General features: G+C 40.3%; 1 protein-coding gene across 1 annotated transcript in view; it reads right to left on the bottom strand.

The window, feature by feature from the left end:
- Positions 1-5,688: 5,688 nt before the first annotated feature.
- TM7SF3 (transmembrane 7 superfamily member 3) overlaps positions 5,689-22,398 on the bottom strand; it is a 34,407-nt gene continuing 17,697 nt past the window's right edge. The window contains exons 6-12 of the mRNA XM_021690572.2: positions 19,476-19,653; positions 14,300-14,386; positions 12,202-12,282; positions 11,427-11,579; positions 9,531-9,628; positions 8,601-8,763; positions 5,689-7,318 (exon numbers count right to left, since the gene is read on the bottom strand). Coding sequence (XP_021546247.1) covers positions 7,056-7,318; positions 8,601-8,763; positions 9,531-9,628; positions 11,427-11,579; positions 12,202-12,282; positions 14,300-14,386; positions 19,476-19,653 — 1,023 coding nt within the window. The 3' untranslated portion in view covers positions 5,689-7,055. The remainder of the gene's footprint in view (positions 7,319-8,600; positions 8,764-9,530; positions 9,629-11,426; positions 11,580-12,201; positions 12,283-14,299; positions 14,387-19,475; positions 19,654-22,398) is intronic.

Raw genomic sequence — 22,398 nt, 5'->3', positions numbered from 1 at the left:
TCTACTCTGTATTCCTACTCACTTCCTTGGTGATCTCATCCAGTCTCATGACTTTAAATACCACCTGTAATGCTGATGACTCCCAAATTTACAGCTCTCATTAAACCTCTCATTAACTCCAGACTCCTTCAACTGTAACTATCAAGGAGAGATCTCAGACTCAACATGCTCAAAGCAATCCTTACTCTCCAGCCATCTCAGCTGATAACAACTCCATCTTTTTAGCCGCTAAGGCAAAAAACCTTGGTGGCATCTTTGACTCTACTTCCTTTTATGTCATACACCCAATTCATCAGCAAATCCTACTAACCCTCCCTTCTAAATATATCAGAATCCTACCATTTCTCACCATCTCCACTGCTTCCCCAGGTTAAAGCCACATTATGATAGGTGGTACAGTGAACAAATTAGATTCGACCTAAATATCATACAATAGGGAAATAGTTTATGTCCAGATTATTAAATTAATTTATTATCAATATCTACCCAGTGCAGTTTATTATATACTACGGCTTAAAAATTCTAGCAATGGTAACAAAAATATGTACCTAAATTTGCATAACAAAAACCTTAATACTAAATTGCACATATAATACAACTATGTAAAAATCAAATGCATAGGGGGAAATGTCCAGAAGAAAATAACATCAGTATACTTCCAACTAATTCCGTTGTTTTACATACACTAGTCAATTAGTTACAAAAAAACTTTGGTTTGCAGGCAACAGAAACTATCTTTATATAGATGTCATAATTTATTCAACTATTTCTCCTACTGATATTCAGACTAATTTTTGTTAACATAAAACAATGCTTCTTTAAACATCTGTGTACATATTTTCTGTACTGTACCTATTTCGCGTATATAAATTCTCAAAAGTTTATGTTCCTTTTTGTTACAATTTATCTTTTACCTAAAGGAAAAAATAAATGTACACGGTTAAAAATCCAGCATACAGAAAATATTACAGCTCAAAGTCCATCTCTTCCTACAATTTATGTCTTCCCAGAAGTAATTACAAGTTTCTTGTGAATCAGAAAAACTTAATCTATAAATGGTTTTATTTTTAATTTTTTTAAAAAGATTTTATTTATATGAGAGAGAAAGAGAGAGAGAGCATGAGAGGGGGAGGGTCAGAGGGAGAAGCAGACTCCCTGCTGAACAGGGAGCCCAATGCAGGACTCCATCCCTGGACTCCAGGATCATGACCTGAGCCGAAGGCAGTCGCTTAACCAACTAAGCCACCCAGGCGCCTCTATAAATGCTTTTAAACATACACACACACACACACACACAATCGGAATCTCAAATACACCTTGGTTCCTCAATTTTTTTCCAGTTAATGATATCCCTTGCAAGTTTTTTTTTCCATATGAGGAAAAAGGAGTAAACCTACATAAAAGGAAAAGCATAAACCCACTGCTTTGGAATAACTAAAGCCTTCAGAAAATTCATTATATTGAAATCAGTATCAGTAGGTAGAACTGGACCCAGAGTAAAAACATCTTACTCTTGAAGCACAGGATATATACTTCTTGAGTATCACACATTGCTAGGAAAGCTACATTTGGGCTTTCTATAAAACTAACAAAGAAGAAGCTGGTTAGAATCAGTGTTCCAAGAGCTTGTCCCTGTCCCAGTGTATAACCCCAAGCCTTAGCACATTGCTTCCGTCTGTATATACAGTGGAAGATGAATAGGGCTAGACCTTGGCTACTTTAAAATGCCAAGGATTTATCAGCTTCATCTCAAATTTCAGCACCACTCAGTGGTCAAGTACTCAGTGTTATTAAATCACAGGTTGATGTGAGATCAAGTGAATGAATTCTTCAAATGTTAACTTCTAGAATATGTTCATTTTAAGACCTGTCTCTAACTGGAATATAAATAAAAACTTTATAAGGATTTTATTCTTGGTCATGCAGACTCTAGACCTATAGAATATAAGAGGTTAAAAACATCATTCAGGAGAAAATTCTGTAGAGAATCACTGGTATATATCATAAAGGAATTTAGGAGGGATAGCTGGTTTGGAAGAAAAGTAGCTCTACTTGTGAAATGGAAGACTGTCCTCTGTTGAAAAACTTTCAGGCATTTTTTTTTAAGATTTTATTTATTTATTAGAGGAAGAGAGCATGGACAGAGGAAGAAGCAGGCTCCCCGGTGAGCAGGGAGCCTGACATAGGGCTCCATCCCAGGACCCTGAGATCATGGCCTGAGCCAAAGGCAGATGCTTAACCGACTGAGCCACCAGGCGCCCCAAAACTTTCAGGCATTAATAAGCAAGATGAGAGATTTTTTTTCAGAGGAAAGCCTTTAATTCTGTCCATGAGAGTAGTCCTCTAGAACTGTAGGCCCAGCCCTCGCAATACATATATTTCAGTTTTAAGCAATGTTTATATATGGATGGTCTGCTCCAAATGAGGCGGCTAGTTTATTTTAAAAAGGTGTTGGGGCGCCTGGGTGACTCAGTTGGTTAAGTGTCTGACTCTTGGTTTTGGCTCAAGTCATGATCTCAGGGTCGTGAGATTGAGCCCTGAGCCAGGCCCAGCGCTCACCGCAGAGTCTGCTTGGGATTCTCTCCTTCTCCCTCTGCCCTTTCCCCCTCCTCATGCACTCGCACTCTCTAAAATAAATAAAATCTTTAACAAAAAAAAAAAAAAAAAAAAGGTGTTAAGGTCCAGTTCAATTGCTGAAAACACTAAACTGGGGAACAAAGGCACACTTAATGTGTCTCAACTACTTCTTCCATCTGCATCATTTTCTGATCTTCCACCCCCTTCCTTAAAGCTCTGCCCAGTTCAGGCAAGCCAGAGAACATGCAAGCCAGTCTGGACAATAGAGAATCCATTAGCAGGAGGAGCCATGAACCATGGTGAATAAGCCTTCTAGCTCCTAAGAACTTCAAAGAAAAAAGCTATCGTGGCTGGGGCGACTGGGTGGCTCAGTTGGTTAAGCGACTGCCTTGGGCTCAGGTCATGATCCTGGAGTCCCGGGATCGAGTCCCGCATCGGGCTCCCTGCTTGGCAGGGAGTCTGCTTCTCCCTCTGACCCTCCTCCCTCTCATGCTGTCTGTCTCTCATTCTCTCTGTCTCAAATAAATAAATAAAATCTTTAAAAAAAAAAAAAAAAAGCTATCGTGGCTATCCTTTAACCTCCTTCCAAGGGAAGGAATCCACACAGGGGGTGGGGGTGCAGAGTCAGGTATATTATACTTGTATAGAGGTATGTTAATAGGACTCTGTAACAGAAGGAAAGAATTTGAGGACCACAGATTGTAGATCACTCCAGTGTTCTGACCCCCCTGCCAGGAAACAACTGCTAAATTCTAGGGACTTAGGAGAAAATGAAAAAGAAAGGTAAACAGACAAGATATGCTCTGTGCAGTTTTATAGTATAGATAAAATTTAACAAGGAAGACAGACAATAAAAAGAAAACCATCTGATCTAATAATCCCACTTCTGGGTATATAGCCAAAGGAAATGTAAAGCAAGATCTTGAAAACAATGGCTAATTCCCATGTTTACTGCAGCATTATTCACAATAGCCAAGACAGGGAAACATCCTAAATGTCCATCAATGGGTGAATGGATAAAGATGTGGTGTGTATACATATATAATTGAATATTATTCAGCCGTGATAAAGCCTGCCATTTCCAACATGGATGGACCTTGAGGGCATTATGCCAAGTGAGAGAAGTCAGAGAAAGACAAACAATGGATATCATGTCTATGTGGAATCTAAAAAACCCAAATATCTAGTAACAGAAAGTGGAATGGCGGTTACCAGGAGCTGGAGGTGGGAGAATTGGGGAAATGTTATTTAAGGAAGGAATGAACTCGCAATTAGATAAAATCTGGAGCTCAAAGGATTACGGTCAACAATACTGTATTATAAACTTCAAGGTTGCCAAGAGACTACATCCTGTTTTCACAAAAAGAGTAATGATGTGACATGACAAGAGGCATTAGCTCACTCTGTGGTGGTAATCATACTGATACTGTAACATAAATGTACCAAATCAAATACTGTACTCAAACTTACATAGTGTTGTAGGTCAATTACATCTCAATTTAAAAAAAAAAAAAAAAAACACCACCACCAACATCCTTTCTGGATCAAAATGTGAAAAGCAAAGAATGGGCTCACTGACCCCACCAAGCACCAAAGTGAAGGGCCGCAAGGACTGGCAGGGCACAGGGGAGAGACTCCTCGGGGGGCTTTCCACAGAGAAGGGAAGGCCTGGAAGCTTTTCATTATGCTTTCAACCCCACTACCTGGGATGCACTCAGCCTCCTTGTGGTTTGGTACTCCTACTCCTCTTCCAAGTCTCAGCTTAAGTGTCATTTCAAGGAATTCCTCCCCGGCATCCCGGATTCTACCCCCCATCAATTTTAAAGTTCATTGCATATTGTACCTCCTCTATGTAACTACTCTAGTATCTGTCTCATCACACTCAAAACCATGAGGCGGGGGCCATGCCAGTATATTTTGCCATCTTCTTCCTAGTACCCAAGGCATAGCCTGGCACTTAGGAATTCAACACATATTTATGTAATGAGTAAAGGTGAGATCCAAGTAAAAACTACTATCATTGTACGTGGGGGGTTTCTTGTTGTTTGCCTCTTACGCTGATATAGCCGGATCCAGACCTGCCAACCTCCCCAGTGTAATGATTATATGGTAGTCCTTGGGTAAGCCCAAGCTTCCACTAGCTTGAGCCCCTCTTTACCTCCATTTCCTAGAGTGGTCCTTGCAAACACAGTGGCCAGATTGCCCAGAAGTCTTCCAATCAACAATCAGGGTAAAATGATTTCTGAAGTGTATTAGTTTCTAGCTAGCGCTGCCATAAAATACCACACACGGGGTGCCTTAAACAAAAGAAATTTATTTTCTCACCATTCTGGAGGCTGGAAGTCCAAGATCAAGGCTGGTTTCCACTGAGGCCTCTCCTCTGCTTGCAGAAGGCTGCCTTCTCACTGTGTTGTCACCAGTTCACCAGCAGAAGAAAATTGAAAATTGATCAATGGTTTACATTTTCATTATGATACAGTGTAAAGCACACTTGGATGGAAGTCAGGTATCCCAAATTTTGATCTGGGCACTCTTCCTGATAATAGTGACTTCATATAATTGACTCCATCAAGAATTTCCTTAGTTATAAAGTAAGGGGTCAGATCACATGATCTCTTAAGGCCGGTACCTGGTCTAATAGTCTAGCAATTTCCTTGGTAGAATCCATTTTCTATCCCAAACTCCTACAGAACTCCACTGGTCCATAGCACTAGTTAGCTGCTGTGGTTTGGCAACCTGGTAGCTAACCTGTAACAGGTTAATCGGAACTAAAACATTTAAGGAATAGTGTAACTAATTTTCTGGTAATACTAGTACTTCTTTTCTTCAGTTGGACAAACCTGAAGTGCTAAGGACACCAACACAAATTAGTCCACCAAAGACACCAGGTTTCCTTCTAACAAGGGATATAAATGTTAATGCACTGCCTCAGATTTCCTTCATTTCCTATTATTTCATTCAGGATTAAACTAAATCTTTAAAATAAAGATTTAATTCTCCAGATGAAGTAATTTTATACCTATGAAACTTCTCTCATGTCTTTGTTGCTATGGTACAAATACAGTTGGTTTAAAAATTTAATAATAATGAGACTTTCAGCATTTTTTTCAAAATAGGTATTTATTAAAAAATTATACAAATTGGCTTTTTATTACTCAAATTATGAAAATTTTTAAACACTTTGTCTCAAGCCTCCAAAAAAGTGTGCTCTGTCTTTACAGTCTTCAGTGGCAATACACTGTGATGGTACAGAAAATAACTCGCAAACATTCCAAAGAACTTTGTTAGAATGTACAAGGATATGGCAGAAGCCAGAATCTTTAAAGTGATTTAAAAAAAATTTCAAGTTTAAGTATTACTGAAGTTACATAAACAGTTACAGAATAATAAACACCTATGTGTAATTTTGCAAAGGAAAAATGATTAGTTTTGTATGTCTGCACTTTGTTTCAGCCTTTCCAAAAACACTTTTAAAAATGCAAAAACTGAAAATTTTCCAGTTACCTGAAACTTCAAAAATCTATTGTACTTTGAAAAACTCTTAAAAGCAGCATCGTTTAAATAGTGGCTGACTCTCAAATGTGTGTGCAACCAACCACAACCATCCTCACTATGACTCAGGCTTGTCGGAGTCCCCAGCTTACAATCCACAGCAGAACCAGAGGCAGCAAGCATCTCTGACAGTTAAGAGAAAAGGCCATGAGGAGTAGGTATGCAGCCCAGGGTATCCAGGTGCTTGCTTGTGGGGAAAAAGGGTCAAAACTGAAGGGACTTTCCTTACAGAATCCAAGGTCCTAATTCAAAGCAGCTCCTTTAAACACCTAATTCCTTTTTGACCCCCTCCTCATCACTAAAACAGATGGTACAAAGTCTTTATACAAAAGAAAATTTTTGAAACCTGTGTTTTACATCAATGCTAATTACAACCAATTTAGCAGAAAGAACTACAAAATGCAAATTTTAAAAGATTTCCTTACTAATGGAACTATAGATTAGGGTAGGAGCTAACTGGTTTCCCAAGAAACAATTCTAATGCACTTTAAATTGGAAATCAGATGTCAACACTACTTTAAAAGGCCTTTAAAGAAAAAAAAAAGAAATGAGGCATTGTATACATATCAAAGTTTTATTATCTATATAAGTTGACCTATTTTCAAATAACTGACATAATTTAGTATTTAAATTAGCATTTTAAGCAATAAAAGGCAAAAACAAAGTGCCTACTGAACTATACACTTTATGATTGATACAGTAAATGTGTAATTTTACCACAATTAAAAATAAACAAAAGAAGGGTACCTTTTGATAATATATCAATGAGGACACCACAATATCGTGCAAAGCACAGATAGATACAAAAGCCTGTTTTGTTCTCAGACTTGCACCGGAGATGGCTGAAGCAGGCTGGGCATACACACCAAAGCTGGGGCACCGCTTGAGTTGTACTTCAGGATCACACTGACCGAGCCCTTTGGCATCTAAAGAAGCAGAGGTGTTCTCTCTCCAGCTGGCTGTTCCTTCCGGAAGAGTTCTTTGATCTGGGTTAGTTGGCCACAGAGCCGCTCTCTCAATGGAGGGATGTGGTAGCTAGGGTCCAGAATGTTCGTTACTCTGCGCTCCCTCTCTCGCTTCCATAACTTGTACGGGTGGGGAGGAAAAAACGGTCGCCCTCTTTCTCTTCGAATCTGTAATGTAATTCCACTTACGGCAAGCATCCCCCATACAGCCAGGATAATAAAGTCTAAAAAACAGCAGGAAAGAAGTTTGAACTCTTGTATTTTAAAACCTAACAGAGCTCTAACACTTAACCTTTCATAGTTTAAATCTGTGTCATTCTTTCTCAGCAATATTAGACTTTCTGTGAGTTTGGCCAAACGTGTATTTCCTCACTTACAGCCGAGGAATGAATAAGGAAGCTACAGTCTTAAATTTTAAAATGGGAATTTTCTATCATAGGCATTTGAAAGTCCAGAGAGGCTGTAAGAAATCAGTTGTTTGGATCCCTGGAATTCCAATATTCTGTGACCAGTGCCCACAGGCGTGGTTGGTTGTTTTGTTTTTCTGGGGCTGGGGCGGGGAGAAAGCAGTCCTCTAGCTACACCTCACGAACGTACATCACGGAACATTAGATGCCACCCTGCTTTTTTCCCCCCACTCCACTCAATTTGGGGCCCCACCCCCCCTCATGCAGAGTGGATATAGAAATGCATGAAGAGATTCAACAAACTGTAACTGAGCTTCTAGTAAAGGCTTGACAAAATATTGTTTTGTATGTAAAACTTGCAAGACACATGGATTTCAAAGTCTCTATGTAGCATCAACCTCTTATCCAGTGAGGGCAGGCTCAGGATGGTAGAGGGAAAGATATGTCCTTAAATAGTCACAGCAATCATGACTATGCTTATGTATCTTCAACAACAAGACATAATTTTCCATCTTCCATATTTTTAACATTTCTGAAACCAATACATCCTACATTCATTGTGAACATTTAATTTAGCCATTTTTTTCTTCAAAAAGTCTATGGAGATGACTTTTCTACTTTAATGGGTAGAATCTTACAGTTGCAGAAACAATAACACCTTCTGATTGAAAATCACTTTTTCACTTTCAAGTAGCAAATTACATGCTTCTTTAAAGGAAGGAAACAAGGGAATAACTTTAACAATCAGGCTGTCATTCTCATCCCTCATCCCACCCCAACCAAACAGCTTTGTTCCCAGGATTTTTCTCACCACTGGGAATTGACCAGGTAACCTAAGTAATCCTGGTTGAGAAATTTCTTAAAGTTCATTTAGAAGATTTTTAGAAGTATGAACTTCAACCACCTTACAAATTTAAATTCTTTTCTCCCATGGTCATAAGTTATTATTAACAGAAGGCTCTAATACATTTGTATGGTGTGAGTTTCCTCCTCTTGTCCAGTTAACCTTCTTTCAGTCTAGTTACCAAGTGCTCTTGTTAGCACAAGCGGGCCAGTATTCTTACTTGACTATCACTTGGGTTCTTGGATTTAGTCTTACCATTAGTTTGAAAAGGCACAGTTGCGAAAGCTCTGTGGAAATCCACGTTGAGTGCTCTCTTGAGTACCTTCAAAGTGATGTAAGAAAGGCTTGTATACAAGTAACTGTCAAAGGCTAAGACCACCGAGTAGGAGCCAATGAATCCACAAGTCAGTATGTTCAGCTGTGGAAGAGTGAAGCGTTTAGGCATCGCCGCTAGTAGAACAAGGAATAGTTTCTAACCCTCCCCAACTGGCCTCAATCACAGGGAATCCCTTCTGCTCCCTCAGGGCACATGAAATGGAGTCAAGTCTCAGCGCTGAATAAAGGTTACCTGGAAGGTTAAACTGAAAACCACCTTCCACACCCACAGTGAGTTCTTACTCATAGGAAATGTCTTCCCTGGGGCGCCTGGGTGGCTCAGTCATTAAGCGTCTGCCTTCGGCTCGGGTCATGATCCCAGGGTCCTGGGATAGAGCCCCATGTTGGGCTGCCTGCTTCTCCCTCTCCCTCTGCCTCCCCCCCTGCTGTGCTCTCGCTCTCTCTCAAATAAATAAAGTCAAAAAAAAAAAAAAAAAGGAAATGTCTTCCCTGTGAAAGAACCTCAATAATAGTCTAATTAGATGAAGAACACTTTGTCTGGAGAGACTGTTGAAACTAATGATCCATCAGCTTGTGCATTTACAGTGACCTCAACCTCTCTGCTCCCACTGTTCAAAGCATACTGACAGCAGTGACCAGCCCCACTTGATGAAAAAAACACTGTGCTAATTGTAATCAGAACTTCTCTTGCTTTCACAGTAACAAGGCTATTTAAAATTAATCATTTCCTAAAGATTCTCATGTAGCTAGCTCTCCCCGGTAAATAAAACATGCAAAATGATGCAGTAAGTGACCGACTGAAGGCCCGGGACAATAGGATGAATAAATCTCACTTGATGAAACACTTACTATTCTTAGGCAGCCCATGAAAACTACTGGAATGATAACAGCTATACAAGAGAAGGTCACCCAGAACACACCATCGTCTTGAAAAATCTTCAGGTTTCCTGAAAAAGCAAAAAGAAAGCAAGAGTTAACAGGTTTACCACGTTCAATTTCATTTTCTCAACATCTAAACACAGACATGCATCAAGATTTATTATGATCACCAGGGAATAGGTTGACAATTAGAAATGAATTCTGACTTTTTTCATTTAACTGCCAATACAATCGACTTTTAAGGATGTGTCTTAGAAGGTTGAGGGGTGGGAGGAAAATCAAGCAGGTACATGCTCTGCATTTATTCCCAGGAAAATTTAGAGGAGGCTGGACTAGTCCAAGCTCTTCCATTCACTAGCTGCGATACTGAGCCTGTTTCCTAACCCATAAAATGAGAAGACTGAACTATTTCGTGGCCAAGCTCCAAACCATCCTTCCTTGCTCTGTTTCTATCACTCCATGATTTTGTACTGCAAAGTAAAAAGTGCAAGTAAATGGCATTCAGAGCTAACTACTTGAACCCCTACCCAAAATGAGCAGCAAAATCCATTTACTAGATTTTTACCATCAATGCATTTCCTGCCCAGCCACTGCATCCTGGAAGATGTGATTCCTCATGCATCAGGAAAGACGGGAGCTAACCACTTTCCTGCACTTCTACTAAACCCTTCTCCAAAATGCGGCACGTCTACGGTGACCCGGGAAGACTCTATCAGAAGTCCTATTTTTAAATTAAATTTTTTTTTTAAATGCTCCTTCACTGCATTCAAGGATGCACTTTTTTTTTTCTAAAGATTTTATTTATTTATTTGAGAGAGAGAGAATGAGAGACAGCATGAGAGGGAGGAGGGTCAGAGGGAGAAGCAGACTCTCTGCCGAGCAGAGAGCCCGATGCGGGACTCGATCCCGGGACTCCGGGATCATGACCTGAGCCGAAGGCAGTCGCTTAACCAACTGAGCCACCCAGGCGCCCTAAAATGTGCCACTTTGGCATGTGGATTATTTTTAGTTGAAGGCAATCAAGACCCGGCAGGGTCACGAAAAACTTTAATAGCTTCACTAACTGCCTAAAAGAATTTACATAGGGAGCCTGACCCAGAAAGAGAGCAACTACCGGTGATAACTATTTTATCTGAAATACTTAACTGCCTGGTAGGGCAAACATCTGATTACCAAATGTCTGCTCTTCTTCTTCTCTTGTGACTTGCCCTCCCCACCTTTGAAACCCCAGGCACCGACCCCATTCCTTAGCTCCGGATGACAAAGAAGGCTCAAATGCCTGACTGCCTTTGGGTCCCATACTTTTAAGGGGTTCCTGTACATACAAAATTAAATTTGTTCTCTTGTTAATCTGTCTTTTATCAATTTAATGATTAGACCAGCCGAAGAACCTTAGAAGGATAGACGGGAAATTTCTCCTGCCCTACAAAAGAAAGTTAACTTACAAGTTAACCACATTCTAAGCATTCTAAGCAAAAACTGAATTACTTAAAAAAAAAAAAAAAAAATTCCCAGAACCATCCCCTGTGCTGCTGCCCTAGATGACAAGTAGGTATGTTAGAACGCCTGGGGTCTGGCAGACGGTGGGAGTGAAGGCTGGGGTATAAGACAACCGGGAACGAAGCACCAGGTTCCCAACTCAGCTGCCAGCAGAGCAGTGCCAAGTTGATCTGTGGGATATACTGGGCTTCCACTTAAGATTCACTTTGTACTGGCCCTCCCTAAAGCGCCACATCATCGACAGAAATTTCCAGAACTCTACAGGCAAGGCCCCAAGTCCCTGATGGGGCAGTATCTTACACAGAGAACCCGAACAAGGTCTTGCAAACAGTGAACTGAACACAGAAAACATGACACATCTCCTACCCAGCGGAGTGAAGAACATCACTGAGGAGATGAGGAAGCCCAGCACTAATCCAACACACAGCATGCAGAACAGGAGGATTCCAAATCGCCACCAAGCAGCTACCAGGAGAATCCCACCAACACTTCCAGCGACGGCTGTCAGAATCAGACGAACTGCACAGAAGGAGATGAACTGTTGGACCAGAGGCAGCTTTTCCTACCACATGCGCTAGACACACACCACCATTACCAGAGGCAGCCTTAGCCTTTCTGTAGGTCAGGCCCCGAGGCAGTGCCCTGACAACCAGCACGGAAAGGCCTTCTCTGAGGAGGGGCTGGTCTGAGCTGCGCAAACCAGCAGGTGAGCTAAACCTCCCAGGCAAGTGATAGGTGTGGCTTGGCACAACCCATAAATCGGGGCTGAGGAAGAAGGGGCAACAAGCATTCTGTTAAATGTGACAGGGAAGGATGGGTTGTGTTTGTTTTAAGGTAAAGAAAATCTTAATATTTTGATTGTTGTAAATTTCGTATCTTCAATATACCAAATAGCCTGGAACACGGGTTTATAATCAACATAGCCCTTCAATTCCCTAAGTACCAAGGAATTCACCATGCAAATTAAAAACCCAGAAGAGAAGGTCTAAATGAGTAGTCTAGAAAAGATGTTTCGAGTATAGGTGGCCCATTATTTACACACATAACAGGCTATCTATCACACAATACGGTCAAACTATAGAAAGAAAGGGGGACTATGAACACAACCCCTTTCTTCCCAAACTGTATTGTTTTCACGTACCATCATACGTAAGAAGTGTCAGTCTTGTAATCAGTACATAGAAGAAGAATCCCATGAAGATAAAGCCTATGAAAAATAATTCTAGTAGCAAACCACCAGAAAAAGAAGAAAAAAAAAATACAAGCTATGATTAGGTATTCTTTTCACAGTGCAACTTAACTTTCTAACCAAAAAATACATGCTTAAGCTTCCAGAATTTACTCATATTAGGACATTCAGGGGAAAGAAATACCCGAAAGACAGGAAAAATTTAGAAGTCATTGGGAGTAAATATTATTAATGAATACAATATTAAAATATTAACTGTTAGATACACTGCATTAGGCGCCCCTAAATTTCAATTTATTACATGAGCAAAAATAAAAGGAAAGGAAAAATAACAAAATATTCCAAAGTAAAATATTCCAAAGTATTCCCAGACTTTTGGGAAGCCTGGATGGCTCAGTCAGTTAAGCATCTGCATTCGGCTCAGGTCATGATCCCAGGGTCCTGGGATCGAGCCCCACATCGGGCTCTCTGCTCAGTGGGGAGTCTGCTTCTCCCTCTGCCTGCCGCTCCCCCTGCTTGTGCTTGTGCTCACTCTCTCTGACAAATAAATAAATCAATCTTTTTTTTTAAGTGATTTTTATACCTTCCTTTAATTCATCCTTCCCTATTTAGGATGAATAATTAATCACTGTCTTCATCCATTAAAATACCTAGTAATATCTTTGGGACCTTGCCTAGAGCTTGGCAATTAAATTCTTTGTTCTAGAATCATTCTATACTTTGAGGAATTAAACATTCTTCAGAATATTTTCTACTCAATCAAGAAAAAATATAATAATGAAGACGGAGTTGCATATTTCAATTCATAATTTTTATTTTTTTTTAAGTAGGCTCCAGGCCCACGGAGCCCAACACAGGGCTTGAACTCATGACCCTTAGACCAAGACCTGAGCTGAAATCAAGAGTCAGACGTTTACCTAACTGAGCCACCCAGGCGCCCCCACAATTCATAATTTATTAAAGCAAGTTTAAAAAGTTTGAGATCAGGATTATTTTCACTCTTTCCTTGATGCTCCGTTATACTCCTTGTTAATGAATTAAATAAGGATTTTTTTTTAGTAATTACAAACACTGTTACATAAAAGGCAGCCCAAAAATTCAAATCAATTCAGCGAGCATAATTTATATAGTTGCCCCCCTACTCATGGTTTTTCTTTTCATGGCTTCAATTACCCCATGGTCCAGAAGCAGATGATCCTCCTTCTGAGGTTCCATCAGAAGGTCAATAGTAGCCTAACACTGTCACAATTCTTACCTACATCACTCCCCTCACTTCATCTCATCATATGGACATTTAATCATCTCACATCAGCACAGGAAGGATAAGTGCAGAATAATAAGATATTTTGAGAGAGAGGGACAACATTGACATAACCCTTACTACAGCATCTTGCCATAATTATTCTTAGTTATTGTTAATCTCTTACTGTGCCTAATTTATAAATTAAATTTTATTGTAGGTATGTATGGATAAGAAAAAAATATATATATATATATATGGGGTTCAAGTACTGTCCACAATTTCAGGCATCCACTAGGAGACTTGGAAAGTATGCCCCACAGGTAAGAGAAGACTACTGTATTCCACTCCCTGAATGGGTTTCACTGCGAAGATTGCGGAGTTCCTATTTGCAGTCTGAACCTCCCGGGACTAAGCAGACATTTCAATCTACATATACCACAGACCTGCAGCTTGATGTATTTGAAACCACGTCACAATCACCATCATCAAAATCCACACATTCTTACACAAATGTCCTGATTTCCAACCCCAGTTATTTTTAGTCAGCTGGCCGACCTAGCAATTGAAGAAGTCTGCTGCATAAATCCAGTTTTGCTCCCCTCTTAGTAAGAGGAAGTTATACTCCATTATTAAGAGAAAAAATTAAAATGCATGGCAACTAAGTAAAGTCTAAAAGAACCCAGTCACAAATCTATGAAGATAGCTGGAGATAAGCAGTTGCCTCATCTCCTTAAAGTTCAAATTCCCCAGCAGAATTTAAGCAAAAAAGCCCGTAAGGCACATAAATAGCAACTACATCAGTAATACCTGTTTTCCAGAATCTGTGTCCAAAAAAACAAATGAAGAGACCAAGCAGGGCAAAAAGGGTGAAGAACACTTTGGTTGATACTCTTCCTAAAAATAATGAAAATTTAGTGGGTAATATATCCAATTTAATACTTTGTATTTAGTTACTAGAACAAAGCTTCATGAAAAAAACCAAGTGAGCTGACAATAATATACACTTACTTTAATTTATAATATATATCATATACAAATATAAACACATAAATTATAAACCTACTTTTGGAAATACCCTTGCCACCCCTAACAAATTATTTTGTGTGGGCAATGAATATCAATGCTACTGCTATGACAAAAAGAGGAACCAGACAATCTATGCTTCCTGACGAGGTATGCAGCACTACTTTTGACATATTCTTGGGGTGTCGTGTGTACATAAAATGGTTTTGTTTCTTCACAAACTGCAAGAAAAAAGGAGGGCAACGGAAAGGAGAACTAGGGATTAAAAGAGATTTAAAAGACACATCAACTAAATACGATGTATAGGTGTCACCTGAAACCTGATTCAAATAAAAAAACTGAAAAACAATTGGGTGACTGGGAAAATATAAGTACTGGCTGTTAATTTGATGCTATTAGGGAATTATCTTCAATATTTTTCACTGAAATTTGTGTTGGTGATACTGTACCTATATATTTTGAAAACAGAGCTTATCTTTAGGACAAACACACACATGTGTGCACATACACACACTCCACACTGAAATTTTGTGAGCAAAATGATGGCCACGGATTTGCTATTTAAAAAAATCCAGTAATAGGGGCACCTGGGTGGCTCAGTTGTTAAGCGTCTGCCTTCGGCTCAGGTCATGATCCCAGGGTCCTGGATCGAGCCCCACATCAGGCTCCCTGCTCCTTGGGAGCCTGCTTCTCCCTCTCCCACTCCCCCTGCTTGTGTTCCTGATCTCTCTGTGTCTCTCTGTCAAATAAATAAATAAAATCTTTAAAAAAAATTAAAAATTAAATTAAAAAATACAGTAATAAAGGAGGGCTAGGAGGCAGAGACCCAGGTGGGTATATAGCTGAAACCAAATCACACCATGAATCAAAATCGTTAATGCCGAAAAATTAGTATATGAAGGTTCTTTGAAGTTCTTCATCATAAAAAATTTTAACCAAAATTCACATTAAAATAAAAGAACATGTACTACACTGTAAATCACATATGAACAAATTATTGCCCATCTTCTTTACACATATTGCTTCTGAAAAAAAAAATGCAGCATTATAACTAACAATAAAGCACAATATACTTCATGATGCCAAAGAATCCCAAATCTCATGGTCCTTAATAGGCACCAACTTAAATATAAATAACATGAACCAAAAGATACAGCTTACCAAAGAGAAAAATACACTAAATTCACTGTCATGACTCCTTTGAGATTTATCACAAGAAAATAATCCCTGAACTAAAAACGAAAACAAAACACCTATACAATCTCATGTGGAAAATGTTAAATGTTACCACAGATCAAAACACATAAAATGCTTAAGAGTGCTCAGATGGAGATACCATGAAGACCTACATTTAAATAAGAAACACAAGGCAGAAGACCAGAATTTGCAGGGCATGAGACATAACCCACACAGCAGCTTTTCTGAGAACAAAGCGCCCCAAAGAAAGATGAAACAAAAGAGAAAACACCACATTCTGCTTATTTCAGACCTGTGGTTGATTGCTGTTCTATGATTTAATCTTTACACCACAAGTGTGGAGTTGGCTGGGATAGTTTTTTTTTCAAGTGAAAATCTAAGTGGCAGTTTCCAGCAAGTATAATCATCAAGGTTAGCAAGATCTTCCAACGCAATAAAAACGACACACACAGGGGCACCTGGGTGGCTCAGTCGTTAAGCGTCTGCCTTCGGCTCAGGTCATGATCCCAGGGTCCTGGGATCGAGCCCCACATCAGGCTCCCTGCTTGGCCGGGAGCCTGCTTCTCCCTCTCTCACTCCCCCTGCTTGTGTTCCCTCTCTAGCTGTCTCTCTCTCTCTGTCAAATACATAAAATAAAATCTTAAAAAAAAAAAAAAAACGACACACACAGTTAGCTTTCCTCCCTGCTATCAGACAGCAGAGAGAAACTAAATGGAATCCCCACTCACAGTACCAGGAAAGGACAGAAACAAATGATACAGGAAAAAAACAGAGAGCAGGTTTCATAAGAAGTAGACTCTAGAGACGAAACTAGAGAGAAAATGGGCACTTTGGGGGGCGATGAAGACAAAGGGGTGAATGGACTGGGAGGATAGAAGACAGTCCAAGTAGAGCAGTCTTTAATCATCACAGTATCATCTAGGTTATGATACACAAGCCAAAGTTTTAATTAAAAGGCAATGTGGATACCTCCTCTCTACTCCAAGCTCAGGAAAGATGTCCTCATACACATCAAGCTCGAAAATGAAAGCAACAATAGGACCAACATCATCACTAGGAGGGGTCAACTGAGGTTGGAGGAATAGGATCAGAGCTCCCTTTCTCCTCGGCTAACACGTAGAGATGGAAACCCAGGGGAGGGGAGCTTTTGGATTAGGAGGGGCTCTGGTGCAGAAGGACTCAAGGGAAGGGGACTAGAGGAACCTAGATTAAGTCTACCAGTTAAAGATACAGAACTGATATCTGCCTGGGTCCCCTACATTTTATGTCTCCAGGATCCTGAGCATGGCAGTGGAAGACTGGATGGGATACAGCTCTACCAGAGGAGGGGAACCCTAGTCCCTTTAACACAATGGATAGACTATTCTTTAGAGCAAAACTCCTGGAAAGTGCTATCTGGACTCTTCTCCAATTTCTTTCTTCCTATTTGTTCTTGACCATACTCCGGTAAGGCTTACCCCAGCGCTCCACTAAAACAGCTCTGACAACAACAGCCTCCATGTTGCTAAATCCAGTGGTCATTTTTCAGTTCCTAATTTCCTGACCTCTAAGCACCAGAGTGCCCAGGGCTCTGTCCTTAGACCCATCTCTTTTCTACTTGCTCACTTCACAGTAAGGCCATCTAGTCCATGGCATTAGATGCCATCGATTTAATTGGATGCATTTCAAGGTAATCTCCAGCCCACACCTTTCCCCTGAATTCCAGCATATTTACAACCAACTGTCAATTCAACATGTCCACTTGAATGCTTCCTAAGGTTCTCAAACTGAACAGGTCCAAAACTGAACTCCTGATACATGCTCCCAAACCCGCTCCTCCAACAGTCTTTCCCATTTCAGTGAATGGCAGTTCTAGCTCTCCAGGTGCTCCGGCCAAAATGGTAGTCATCTTTTACACCTTTCTTCAACCCCCTCACCCAACCAGCAACTATTCCTGGCTCTATTTCAAAATATATGCAGCCACTCATTGGCCAAATCTGGGATGATTTAACATGAAAATAATGGGCACTTTGAAACATGAAAATAATGATAGTGATGGATTATCCAGAGAATTAAGAATCCATGGGTTCATGTATATAAATACATACATAAATAGGGGAGAAGAGAAATCTCTTCCTTACAAGAGAATGCCAACTAATATGAAGAAATGATGACATTAGAAAATTGCCATTTGGCAACCACCTAGTAATAAATGTTTCAGGCAAAAATCATGGGATGCTAAAACTAGCAAGTGAGAGTTTAAGAAGGGCCTATCTACTAGCATTCAGAGTCTTGCCCAAGAATACTTAAAGGGAAAATAGTTACTTTACAGTGGAGAAACCTGGCAGACACTACTAACCAAATATTCAAGGTTATCACCACCAGTCATGGGACAAATAGGTATCAAATGCCTCCTAAGAAGGGCACAACATTGCTTTTTTGTATTCCCACCAAAAATGCATAATGTGAATTTAATCATGAGGAAACATCAGACGAACCCAAACTGGAGGACATTCTAAAAAGTCAGCCTGCACCCCTCAAAAAGGTCAAGGTCTTGAAAGACAAAACAGACTGAGGAATTGTTTCAGATTACAGAAGACGAAAGAGGTCAGTTAAATGCACTGTATCAGAGTTAATTTTGTGAATTTGATCATTTTTACTATGGTTACATAAGAAAATAAATAGAAATATTTAAGGGAAAAATGTCTTTCTGTCTGCAACTTACTCTCAGGTGGCTCAAAGAAAGCAGTGTACGTGCACATACATATGGAGAGCACGCGCATGCGAGCGCTCTATAAATAAAAAGCAAATAGCATAGTACATTCACATTTGAGGAATCTGAGTTAAGATTATGCCGAAATTCTTCGTATTTTTGCATCTTTTCGGTGAAACTATTTCAGAATACAATGTTACACACAGAATGATCTTGCAACGCCCCCACTGCCATCACCCTATCTAAACCACTGTCCGCTCTGCCCTGAATTACCGCGACAGCCTGGTCCATCTCCGTTTCTGATCTCGCCCCTGACTTTTCTCACAGAAGCAGCCAGAGTGATGCCGTCAGAACGGGAGTCCGATTATGGCACTCCCTGCTCAAACCCGCCAATGCCTTTCCATTGCGCTCTGAACAGAAGCTTCTGCCCACGCTGTGCCCTACCAGGCTGCACCTCTCCCCCTCCTCAGGCTCCTCCGGCCGCTGTTCTCGCCGCTGTTCTTCGAACACACCAAGAAAGCTCCCGGCTGAGGGCCGTTGTTGCCTCTGCCTGGCAGTACTGCCCGGATACCCGCAGGGCTCCCCGCCTCGCCCCGGGTCTCCACTTGCCCTGTGTCTCCACTCACCCCCCCCCCCCCCCCCCCCCCCCCCCCTCTCCACTCACCCCCCCGGGTCTCCACTCAACGGTTAGCCTTTCCGCATGGGCCTCCCTGGCCATCGCTCTCAAACTTCTTCCCTCAGTGTCACTTGTTATTATCCACCTTTCCTACTTAATGTTTGCTTCTTAGCACTCAGCAGTTTCTCACATGATGGATATTTTACAAATTTATCTTCTCTGTCTCATCTCCCCCGCTAAAACATAAGCTCCCGGAGGGCACGTAGTCTGTTTTGTTCACTGCTGTATCCCTGTGCCTAGAACAGAGAGTGGGACAACGGAGGGGCTCAAAAGGCATTTGCTGAATGAATGAAGACTAGACAAAAGCATTTTTTAATATTTTTGAGTTCTGGATTGGTTGACATGGATCTGCAAGGCCAAAGAAGAAATTTCGAAGTTTAAATCCATATACTTACTGAGGGAAGAACAATTACCCTCCTTGGCCTCAAAGCTGCAAGCATATGTGTGAGCAGGAACATAAGCAGCAGATGTATTGAGAAGTGGGTCCCGGACAATGACATTATAAAGGACACCTTGTCCTCGGAGAGAGGAGAAGGAAACACTTGTCTTATCATTTGCTGTTAGGGTAACCACCTGAAGCCAAAAATAATGTATGATTAGTGTTCAGATTTTTTTAAAAAGCTATTCTATTAGAACCCCACCTACATGTGATAGTAAATTGTAATATTAAATTATAATTCTTGTTTAAAATATACACCAACCCATTTAGCTCTCTCAAACTATTGTCCTGCACAGTTTATACATGCTAATATAAGCAAGTTCTTACACAAAATGCTTCTAAAGTTTTTGTACAGCATCAAATCTCAATAATTTAAGCAAAATAATGATATAAAATGTAAACACTAGTCAGGACAATAAAAAAAATTTTGTCATCTACTACATTGTAAACAACACAATGGCAAGAACTATATTTATCTTGCTCACTAGTCCTTCTTTCCTCAGTACTTAGCACAATGCTTGGCACAGAGTAAGTGTTCATTATTACTACTAGGTATGGAACTGTCAAAAGACAAGTGTTTATTAACATCTCACAGAGAGGACCCGTTTATCTTTGTCTAACAGACTCTGCAAAAAAGAAAACATTCCATATAGTTGTTATGCAGTGGTCCTTCACTTCAAAACTTACATTTTAAAGGTGGTTTTTTAGATAGGTAATATATGTAATAGAAGAAACAAAAGCCCTATATAGCTAGAATACACTAATACATTCCTACTAATAAAAGTGAGAATATTTAGTATTAGAGTTTCAGGAATAATTACAAGCCTCTTAGAAAACTTCTGCTTAAAAATATTGCTTAGCCTTCAAAAATATGTTTCTGGCAAAGGACTGGTCAAGTTCAACTAAATGTTAACATTACCTCTTACTCCATTTTTATTATGAAACATTCAAACTTATAGAAATGCTGAAAGAATAATACAATGAATAAACTATATACCACCACTTAGATTTAACAATTGTTAATATTTTATCCTATTTCTTTTTTTTTATTCCTCCTTCTTTCCCTCTATTTTTTCCTGCTGAACCATTTTACAGTAAGTTATATATCATGACATTTCACTTCTTAAGACTTCCAGTGCGCACATCCTAAAACAGCGTTTCTCAAACTTAACGTGCCTATAATCACTGAGGGAGGGTGTTATAATTTAGATCCTGATTCTATTGCTGGAGGAAGCATCTGAGAGTCCGCTTTTCTAGCAATCTCTCAGCTGATGCCAATGCTACCCATTCATCTACCACACTCTGAGTAGCAAGGTACTAAGGATATTCGCTTTTATACCCATATACCTTAGCTCACCCAAAAAAATCAATAATCTCTTATCTAATACACAGTCCATATTCAGATTTTCCCATGTCTCTTTTGTTTGAAGATTTATTCACCTATTTGAGAGAGAGAGAACACCCACACAAGTGGGGGGAGGGGCAGAGGGAGAGAGAGAGAATCTCAAGCGGACTCCCCGCAGCCACATTGTGGGGCTCCATCTCACAACCCATGAGATCATGACCTGAGTGGAAATCACAAGTTGAAATCACAAGTCGGACAGTTAACCGACTGAGCTACCCAGGCGCCCCTCCTCCCCCCACCATGTCTTTCATAGCTTTTCTCTCCTTTAACCAAAATCCAACCATTTCATGCATGGTGTTTATCTCTGATATCTAGGACAGTCCTTCCCATCACTCTCTCCCACCCACCCATTGATTAAGAGCAGTTGTCTTTTTCTGTTTTTTTTATCGGGGGTGGGGGGGGAAGGGGAGAGGGAGAGAAGAATCTTAAGTAGGCTCCATTTCCAGTGCAGAGCCCGATATTGGGCTCAGTCTCATGACCCTGAGATCATGACCTGAGCCAAAACCAAGAGTCGTTATTTAACTTACTGAACCACCCAGGGACCCCCAGAGCGGCTGTCTTATAGGGGCACCTGGCTGGCTCAGCTGGTAAAGTCTGTGACTCTTGATCTCATGGTTGTAAGTTCAAGCCCTGGGTTGGGTGTAGAAATTACTTAAAAATAAAATCTTAAGGGGCACCTAGGTGGTGCAGTTAAACCTCCCACTCTTGGTTTCAGCTCAAGTTGTGATCTCAGGGTTGTGAGATCGAGCCCCTTGTCGGGCTCCACACTCAGTGCTGGAGACTGCTTAAGATTCTCTCTCACCTCTCTCTCTGCCCCTTACCCCCCACCACCTGCTCACACTTTCTCTAAATAAAAAATAGAATCTTAAGAAAAAAGAGCAGTTGTCTCATAGAACATTCCACAATCTGGATTTGTCAGAGTATGCTCAAGGTGTCCAACTTGCTCTTTTACCCCACGTATTTCCTATAAACAGGAACTCCAATGGACTGAATTCAGGTTAAACATATTTTGCTAAAATATTTCACAGGTGATGGTTATGTCAGATGGAGTCATATGAGCACATAAGGCAAGCTACCTGCTATCAATGAAGCTAAATGACCACATGGATAAGACCGAGACCATCAAATCATTCCACTCCAAAAGTAAGTTTTCTCTTTGCAATTAGAATTCATCTGAGCATGCTGAGAATATCCTTTCCCCCAAAAGTCTTTCACCTGCAGATCCTTGCCTGAATTATTTCACTAAGGGTGGAAAATGGTGATTTTCTAATCCTATTATTCCTTCTACATTTACTGGTCGGTTCTTCCACATAGAGCCTTCTCTCATGAACGAGGATGAATTACAGTGCCTCTTTTAAAAAAGGCAGTGTAAATTCCTCCCCGTATCAATTTCCAGAATAATTTGGTATAGGAGTCTCCTCCAATGATAGCAACTGAGGAGTTTTCTTTTTCTCTCCCTTTTTTTAGTATCAGT

The sequence above is a fragment of the Neomonachus schauinslandi genome, chromosome 5 (genome assembly GCF_002201575.2).
Source record: "Neomonachus schauinslandi chromosome 5, ASM220157v2, whole genome shotgun sequence".
Classification (NCBI taxonomy): Eukaryota; Metazoa; Chordata; class Mammalia; order Carnivora; family Phocidae; genus Neomonachus; species Neomonachus schauinslandi.
Note: the sequence above shows the minus strand (reverse complement) of the source record. Positions and strands in the feature narration are given on the sequence as shown.